Source organism: Chiloscyllium plagiosum, chromosome 5 (genome assembly GCF_004010195.1).
Source record: "Chiloscyllium plagiosum isolate BGI_BamShark_2017 chromosome 5, ASM401019v2, whole genome shotgun sequence".
NCBI lineage: Eukaryota > Metazoa > Chordata > Chondrichthyes > Orectolobiformes > Hemiscylliidae > Chiloscyllium > Chiloscyllium plagiosum.
In genome coordinates this window covers 41,732,424-41,742,413 of record NC_057714.1, presented here as the reverse complement: position 1 = coordinate 41,742,413, position 9,990 = coordinate 41,732,424, and the positions used below count along the sequence as shown (strand labels likewise).

At 43.9% G+C, this 9,990-nt stretch overlaps 1 protein-coding gene across 1 annotated transcript in view; it reads right to left on the bottom strand.

Annotated features, from left to right (window-relative positions):
• The window catches only part of pdk4 (pyruvate dehydrogenase kinase, isozyme 4), a 70,260-nt gene that overhangs the window by 59,022 nt on the left and 1,248 nt on the right, over positions 1-9,990 (bottom strand). The window contains exon 2 of the mRNA XM_043691002.1: positions 1,784-1,925. Within this exon, the coding sequence (XP_043546937.1) occupies positions 1,784-1,925 (142 nt within the window). The remainder of the gene's footprint in view (positions 1-1,783; positions 1,926-9,990) is intronic.

Below are 9,990 nucleotides of genomic sequence, written 5' to 3'. Positions count from 1 at the left end.
GGACTGTGGGAGGAAACCGGAGCACCCGGAGGAAACCCACGCAGACACGGGGAGAATGAGCAAACTCCACACAGTCAGTCGCCTGAGGCGGGAACTGAACCCGGGTCTCTGGCGCTGCGAGGCAGCAGTGCTAACCACTGTGCCACCATGCCGCCCACCGTGCGCCCGTGCCGCTCTCCTTGTTTTCCGTGAGATCTAACCTTGCTAACCAGTCTCCCATGGGGAACCTTGTCAAACACCTTACTGAAGTCCATATAGATCACATCTACCGTTCTGCCCTCATCAATCCTCTTTATTACTTCTTCAAAAAACTCAATCAAGTTTGTGAGACATGATTTCCCATGCACAATGCCATGTTGACTATCCGTAATCAGTCCTTGCCTTTCTAAATACATGTACAGTTCTTACCTGATACTGTCAAAATTAGCTTTTCTCCAATTTAGAACTTCAACTTTTAGATCAAGTCTGTCCTTTTCCATCACTATTTTAAAACTAATAGAATTATGGTCGCTGGCCCCAAAATGCTCCCCCACTGACACCTCAGTCACCTGCCCTGCCTTATTTCCCAAGAGTAAGTCATGTTTTGCACCTTCTCTAGTAGGTACATCCACATACTGAATCAGAAAATTGTCTTGCACACACTTAACAAATTCCTCTCCATCTCAACCCTTACCACTATAGCAGCCCCAGTCTAATTTTGGAAAGTTAAAATCCCCAACCATAACCACCCTATTATTCTTACAGATGACTGAGATCTCCTTACAAATTTGTTTCTCAATTTCCCGCTCATTATTCGGGGGTCTATAATGCAATCCCAATAAGGTGATCATCCCTTTCTTATTTTTCAGTTCCACCCAAATAACTGCCCTGGATGAAGAAACACTGATTCATCAGTCAAGGGAAAGCAGTGGGTCGTGATCAGCAAGAGGTTTCCTTGCCTATGTTTAGCTTGATATCATGAAACTTCATGAGGTCGGATTCAATGTTAAGAAATTCTAGTTTAATTCCTTCCCAACTGTATACCTCTGTGCTGCCATCTCAACTGTGCTTGTCTTACCAGTCCGGTATGAACACCCAAGAATGTTAATTGTGTTGCATAGCATCTATAAAGGCATAATTTTGTGATAATGACAATGGCAGACTGTTGCATGAGCAATCCCTGGGACAACTCTCCCAATTTTGGCATAAATCCCCTGTTGGGTTGACAGGGCTATTGCTATTATTGATTCCTAGCTGGATACTGGGTGGTCCATCTGGTTCATTCCTTCGTTTAGACTTTGTAGAATTTTGAAACAGTTAAGTGAGTTGCTACGCCATTTCAGAAGGCAGCTAAGAGTCACCTACACCTCTATTGGTCTGGAGTCACATGTAAGCCAGATCAGGTAAGGACAGTAGACTTCCTTAGTGGTAGACTTCCAGATTGGTTAGGCTAGATTTTCATTCCAGATATTTACTGAATTCAACTTCACCATCTACAATATAAGCCCATTTCCTGGATTACCAGTCCAGTGACATCTCTGCTATACAGAAAAATTAACATGTTGTGAAGAACCAATCAAAGTATAAGAAGCATACACAAAATCATAAATTGCTGGAAAAACTCAGCAGGTCTGGCAGCATCTGTGGAGAGAAAGCAGAGTTCACATTTCACATCCAGTGACCCTTTCTTCAGATATTGAGAAGCATAGTGCTGATTAACGTCAAATCTGTCCACAAAACAATGTCACTCAATTCACTCTCTTGAGTAGTAGTCAAATAAAAACCTATTTTTTTCATCACTCACCAACTTTGAACGGTTTGAACAGATGGAGTTCCCAGCAAATTATCTGGAAGTAGGTTGATTTCCTTCATGATATTTGAAAGCCGTACTGGAAGTTCTTGTCGTAGAAAGATGAAGGAGGTCTTTTCACAACCATTTCTGGTACCTAAGGTAAATAGCATTAGTCAAGTCTTCAGCAAAAGTGTTTTGATCAAGATTACTGTATAGATTGTCAAAGATCAAGTTATGCCTTCAATTACAAGATTGATAAGGGAAAATTGAAAAGAGGTATCCTGTATAAAATACCATCAATATTTACAAGATAGTGATCTACCAAGCATTCTTAATTTAATCTTACTTTATCAGGCACACAATGATGTGCAAAAGAATACACAGGTGATCAGGAGGCGATGACTTAATGGAATTGTCACTGGATTAATAATATAGAGACCCAGGTAATATTCTGTGGTCCTGCATTCAAATCCCACCAAGGCTGATGGTAGAATTGAAATTTTATAGAAATCTGCAAGTAAAAGTCTGATGATGACCATGGAACCAATGTCAATTGTCATTGTGCCCTTTAGGCCTAACCTGATCTGGCCTGCATGTGATTTCAGACCCACAGTAATGTGGTTTTCTTCACTGCCATCTCAAATAGCCTAGCAAGCCATTTAGCTTATTTGACCTCTAAAAAGTATTCAAGAAAAAAAAATGGGTTAAACCAGATGGATCTGGCAACAACTAAAGCATTGACTAAGGTACTGGAGACAACAATGACAAACACAATGACCCTGCAAAGTCCTCTTGAATAACTTCTGGGGGGCTTTTGCCAAAATTGGAAGAAGCTAACATTGAGAGAGCGGTCTCAAGCAACAGCCTAATATAGTCATACTCATTGAGTCATAACTTACAAAGTGTCCCACATCATCGGCATTCCTGGATATGTCCTGTCCCATTAGAAGGATAAACCCAGCAGAGGTGGTGGCATAGTAATAGAAAGGTGGGAAGAAGTTGCCCTCAGAGTCTTTAGCATTGTCTCCAGATCCCAGGACATCAGGTTAAACATTGGCATGGAAACCTTCTTGTGATCACCATGTGCCACTCTACCTCAGTTGTCCTTCATGTTGAATAGCATTGAAGAACCATGGGGGGATGACAAGGGTACAGAAAGTACTCTGGAGTACTCAAGATTTGCTCAACATCACCATTACTGAGTGAGTTGGTCAAGCCCTAAAGGACAGATTTCCTAGACTGGGTCTGCGGCAAATGGTGAGGGAACCAAGAACATGAAAAACATTCTTCTCTTCATCCTCACCAATCTTCCAGCCACAGATGTATCTGTCCAGAACTGTATTGGCAAGCGTGACCACTAAACAGTTCTTTGAAGACGATTCATGTCATCAAGTTGAGAACACTCTCAATCTTGTTGTAGAATCATAGAGTCAGACAGCACGGAAATAGATCCTTCAGTTCAACTCGCCCATGCCAACCAAGTTTCCCAAACTGAACTAATCCCACTTGCGTGAGGTTAGCCCACATCTCTCTAAACTTTTCCCATTTATGTACTTGTCCAAATGTCTTTTAAATGCAATTGTACCTGCATCTACCACATTCTCTGGCAGTTCATTCCACATATGAATCACCACCTGTGTGAAAATGTTGCCAGTCAGGTCTCTTTTAAATCTTTCTCGTCTTAAAAATATGCTGCCTAATTCTGAACTCCCCAACCTAATATGTATTACATAATAGGTTGCTGGTGCTTATCTGGCAATGTATCACTGCCTATCCCCTTCCCTCTCAAAAGATCCAGCACAAGGTATTTAAAGGCTTAAGGGTGGAACTGCAATTTTAGCAGGGTTCTCCCAATCTCCTCCCTTGGCTTTAGCGAAAATCCTGTGGTTCCACTGATTTCCCATAGGAGTTGCAGCAGGGAATTAGGAAAGTCTTTTAGAAAAGGAATTCCAGGTGAAGGTTTGTAAAGAGAAGTATATCTGCACACTTGAAAGTGCCAGAACCAGTATCCTCTTGCCTCAACACCATTCTACAAATTAAGCACCTCTCACTGTTCCGCACAGTTATCTCTCAGCCCCAGAGCTGTTTCTTATCATCTGATCAAATTGATATATATTGAGTTGCTACCTTAATTACAGACTGATCACTCAGTGTGCCAGTGAGAGTGTGCTACACAGGTGAAGGTTACATATTTCGGATGAGATCATGAAATAAAACCCTATCTGCTGTCTCAGATAGACATAAAAGATCCCATGTTAATATCTAAAGAAGAGCAAGAAAGTTGTCACCATGTTCTAGCCAATAACTGTCCCTCAATCAACATTAACAAAACTGAACATTTATTTATTCTGTGACAATCCATAACACAAAATGGCCTTCGTGTTGTATGGCCCTATCACCATGCTAAATGGAATGGATTTCAAACTGATCTGCTAACTCAAGACCAGGCATCCATGAGGCAATGTTGGCCATCACCAGCAGCAGAATTGAACTCCAACACAATCTGCAACTTCATGGCCCAGTACATCCCTTACTCAACCATCACCATCAAGCCAGGAGATCAACCCTGGTTCAATGAAATGTGCAGAAGGGCATGACAGGAGCAGCAGCAGACATACCTAAATATGATTAGATTAGATTAGATTACTTACAGTGTGGTAACAGGCTCTTCGGCCCAAGAAGTCCACACCGACCCGCCGAAGCGCAACCCATCCAGACCCATTCCCCTACATTCACCTAACACTACGAGCAATTTAGCATGGCCAATTCACCTAACCTGCACATTTTTGGAGTGTGGGAGGAAACCAGAGCACCTGGAGAAACCCCACGCAGACACAGGCAGAATGTGCAAACTCCACATAATGTCTGGGCCATAATGACAACAGAACACAGGGGGCTAATACCTTCAACATCTTATTTGGGCTGACACCAATTGTTACAGTTAACCTGAGAATATAACTTTTAAAAAAAAGTTTTGTAACAGACATTCTAACAGATGAGAGACTTAATAAACAATCAAGCTATTTTTCAATCTATAATTTCAGTTACATCACACTGTAAACTTTTGCTATGAATTCATTGGCTTACAATTGTGTACTCCACAACCATCTGATGAAAGAGCAGCACGCCGAAAGCTAGTGCTTCCAATTAAACCTGTTGGACTATAACATGGTGTTGTGTGATTTTAAACTTGGTTAGCGATGTAAGGGTGGCCTGAGTGTTGGGAAACAAAGCTGGTTCCCAGGAAATATCACTGGATCAAGTAACTGTCAAATAAAGCAATATCGTGTATTGACTGGTAACTGTTTGAATGTACTATGTGATCACGGCCTGTACCTTTCTTTAAGAAAAGTATAAAAATGTCTTTGTTTTAAGCCATGTATGCAGCTCCTCCTAGGAATACGGAAGTACACAACCTCTGTGTTTCCAGATGCTCTGTACCCCGCCATATAAAGAAATAAAGAATGAAGTCTTAAAGAACCAGATTGATTGTGAGTGTGTATTGACTGATCACGGAACAGAGAGACCACCCTCCATTGCCCCACCCCGGGTCCAGATCTTCACCTCCAGAGATCACCAACATCATGGATTTCAAGCTTCAGCCAATTCAATTCACTCTACACGGTATCAAGAAACAGCTAGAGGCACTGGATACTGCAAAGGCCATGGGTCCTGACAACATTCTGGCAATTGGACTGAACAGTTGTGCTCCAGAATTCACCACGCCACCCACCAAGCTGTTCCAGTATAGCTACAGCACTGGCATCTACCCGACAACATAGAAACTTTTCCATGAATGTTCTGTACACAAAAGCCAAGACAAATCCAATTACCATCGAAGGCTGTATACTGCAGATGTGGAAATCTGAAATAAACACAGAAAATGATTTTGAAATTCAACAATCTGGCAACATCTGTGGAGAGAGAAACAGGGATAATACTTTTGAGTTTGAAATTCTCTTCTTCAGAACAACAGAGTTTCTCCAGCATTCTCTGTAGTTGTTCCAAATATGTCTGTTCATCAGCAAAGTGATGGAAGGTGTCATCAGTGCTTGCTTAGCAATAACCTGCTCAGTGACAATAAGTTTGGTTTCCACCAGTGTCACTCAGCTCCTGACCTGATCACAGAGTTAGTTCTAACATAAACAAAAAAAAGGTGAATGCCAGAGATTTGGAGAGAGTGACTGCCTGTGACATCAAGGCCACAGCTGATCAAGTGTGGCATCATGGAGATCTAGTAATGGGAATCAAAGGGATAATTCTCTGCTGGTAGGAGTCATGTCTGGCTCAAAGGAAGATGGTTGTGGTTGAAGGCCAGTTATTCTGGCTTAGGAATTTCTGCAGAATTTCCTCAGATTACTATCCTAGGCTCACACATATTCAGTTGCAATATCAAAGACCTTCCCTTCATTATAAGTGGGGTATTCACTGATACAGGTAGTTCTGGCAAAACACGCGTTTTGGCAGCGCAATTTAGCTATAACATCGCTGAAGAATTAGGGAACATTATTTTGAAGAACGCTTACCCATGTTGGCAATAGCGCAATTCCAGTGAGGGATCAGTTTACACGCTTCATTCTGGGCATGTGCCTATGTGCGTGCCAAAATCTCCATGCATGCACTGACGCTTTCATCATTCTGCGCACGCGCCGGTGTCCACACATCCACGCGGAAGATACGGTGGGAGGAGGAGGAGGTAAGGAGTAAACGATTGGTGGGGATAGAGCCCCAAGAGAGAAAAGAACAGTTGGACAGCCAAAGGAGCAGGTAATGATCTGGCTAGAAGGGTGAATAGCTGTTAATGGGGTCTGTTAGTGGCTAACAATAGGTTGTGTGTAATAGCAGACTGTGAGATAACAAGGCCTGGTGTTGAGGCTTGGAGTAAGGACATGGGAAAGCTGAAGCCCGAAGTTGTTGACCTTGATATTGAGTCCAGAAGGCTGAAGGGTCCCCAAGTAGAAAAATTAGGTGCTATTCTTTCAGCTTGCAGTGAACTTCACTGAAGCACTGCAACAAGCCTGAGACAGATGCTGACCAGGGAACAGTATTGTGTGTTGAAGTGGCAAGCAACTGGAAGCTCAGGGTCATTTTTGCAGACAGGATTTTGGTTTTGTAGTAACCTGATAAGATACGTTAGAAATAGACACATAATTCTTAAATACTTTTAACACTGTGGCATCAAATATAACAAACAAACATGTACTGCCTGTAAAGCCTGGCAGCAACTTTTGATGAGCACACAGTTCAGCTAAATATGGAGCCTGTCACAGCCAAGAATGCAAAGAACCCAAAGTTGCACGTCACTTTACAAAAGAACAGTAGATCATACCAAGGTCAGCATGTAAACATGAACAATATAATCTATATTACTGTTACAGTAAACTGCTTATTTTGCACATAGCAGTATCTTTGTACACTTTCAAGCACATCCATATATTGCAAAAGAAACTTTAGCTTGTTGTGAATTACATGGGCACTGGCTTCTGCCATGCAGCCTCAGTTGAGCTGCCAAGGTACTTGTACAGCAGCATGCTGAAAATGGAGCTAACTTGGTATTTGAAAATACCTTCATTAGCTGCTAGCCATTGCCAGACGGATAGGCAGTGGCATTTTATATTGTGCTATTTGCAAACAGTAGCAATAACAAAAAACCAAAACATCAACAAAAATGACCAAATTCAATCTTGGGCCTTTTCCATCACCAAACCCTAACCACCGACACCTTATCTTCTGCTTTGGGACCCTCCAAACACACGGGAACAATGTGGATTTAATCAGTTTCCTCATCTCCTGCGCCCCCACATTATCCCAGTCCCAACCTTCCAACTTGGCACTGCCCTTTTGAATGGTCCTACCTGTCCATCTTCCTTCCCACCTATCTGCTCCACCTTCCTCTCTGACTTATCACCTTCTCCCCCACCTTCATCTACCTATCACATTCCCAGCTACCTTCCCCCCAGCTCCACACCTCCTCCCATTCATCTCTAAGCCCCCTTGGCCCACAAACCTCATTCCTAATGAAGAGCTTATGCTCGAAACATCGATTCTCCTGCTCCTCAGATGCTGCCTGACCAGCTGTACTTTTCCAGCACCATACCTTTTGGCATCTAAGTATACAGATGAGCAGTTGCAGATCTCAAAACTCATGGCACCCTCCCAACAGATGATTTGTTAAAAAATGCACAGATTCTATATTAGATTAACAAATGTAGTAGCCTCACGTCTGAAGGGTGGGAGTAGACTGGGTCCTCCTCAGTTTGAATAGCAAGAGTGAATATGAAATTAGTAGAATGTGGAACAGATTCAGGGCACACAGAGAACTTCTTCTAAAGAAGAGAAATAAGATATTTTCCACAACTCAGCTAAATACTTCCCCAAGGAAATGAGGAATTTGGAACATTGTGAGCAATTTCGGGCCCTGTATCTAAGGAAGTATGTGCCAGCTTTAGATGAGGTATGGAGAATGTTTACAAGAATGACCCTGGGGTGAAGAGCTCAGGAGAAACTTCTTCACCCAGAGAGTGGTGGCTGTGTGGAATGCTCTGCCCCAGAGGGCAGTGGAGGCCCACTCTCTGGATTCATTTAAGAAAGAGTTGGATAGAGCTCTCAAAGATAGTGGAATCAAGGGTTATGGAGATAAGGCAGGAACAGGATACTGATTAGGAATGATCAGCCATGATTATATTGAATTGCAGTGCAGGCTCGAAGGGCTGAATTGCCTACTCCTGCACCTATTGTCTATTGTCTATTGAAAGACATGTCATATGAGGAGTGGTTAAGAACCTTGTGTCTGTACTCAATGGAGTTTAGAAGGTGAGGGGGAAAACGAACTGAAACTTACAGATTAGATTAGATTCTCTACAGTGTGGAAACAGGCTCTTCGGCCCAACAAGTCCACACCGCCCCTCTGAAGAGAAATCCACCCAAACCCATTCCCCTATCCTATATTGACCCCTGACTAAGGCACCTAACACTGTGGGCAATTTAGCATGGCCAATTCACCTGACCTGCACATCTTTAGATTGTGGGAGAAACCAGAACATCCGGAGGAAACCCACACAGACACGGGGAGAATGTGCAAACTCCACACAGACAGGCGGGAATCGAACCCAGGACCCTGGTGCTGTGAGGCAGCAGTGCTAACCACTGAGCCACCGTGCCACCCAAATTACCGAGAGGCCTGGATACAGTGGGCATGCAGAAGATGTTTCCACTAGTACAAGAGACTAAGTCCCGAGGGCACAGCCTCAGAATGAAGAGACATCCATTTAGAATGGAGATGAGCAGGAATGTCTTCAGCCAGAAGATGGTTAAGCTGTGCAATTCATTGCACAGAGGACTGTGGAAGCCAAGTCTTCAAGTGCATTTAAGACACTTGAGATAGATAGGTTCTTGATTGATAAGGGGAATAAGGATTATAGGGAGAAAGCAGGAGGATGGTTGAGAACTATATCAGGCATGATTAAATGGTGGAGCAAATTTGATCAGCGAAACGGCCTAATTCTGCTCTTACATCTTTTGGAGAGGATCACACCAGTGGACAGTTCCACAGATTGATGCACAGATTTCCAAATCCATGGTGAGAGGAGAAAATGCAAGGGATAGAGAAATGGGGATCACAGAAGATGGGGGAGAACTGTGTATGGGGAAATCACAGGAGAGGAGACAGGACCTGGAGATTCTGGGGGTGCAGGAGGGAGTGTAGCATCTGGAGATCCAGGGGGAGGAGGAGGAGGGAGTACAGGATTTGGAGATCCCTGGAGGAGGAGGAGGGAGTACAGGATCTGGAGATCCCAGGGGGAGGAAGAGGAGGGAGTACAGGATCTGGCGATCCAGGGGGAGGAGGAGGAGGGAGTACAGGATCTGGCGATCCCAGAGGGAGGAGGAGGAGGAGGAGGGAGTACAGGATCTGGTGATCCCAGGGGGAGGAGGAGGAGGAGGGAGTACAGGATTTGGAGATCCCTGGAGGAGGAGGAGGGAGTACAGGATCTGGAGATCCCAGGGGGAGGAAGAGGAGGGAGTACAGGATCTGGCGATCCAGGGGGAGGAGGAGGAGGGAGTACAGGATCTGGCGATCCCAGAGGGAGGAGGAGGAGGAGGAGGGAGTACAGGATCTGGTGATCCCAGGGGGAGGAGGAGGAGGAGGGAGTACAGGATTTGGAGATCCCTGGAGGAGGAGGAGGGAGTACAGGATCTGGAGATCCCAGGGGGAGGAAGAG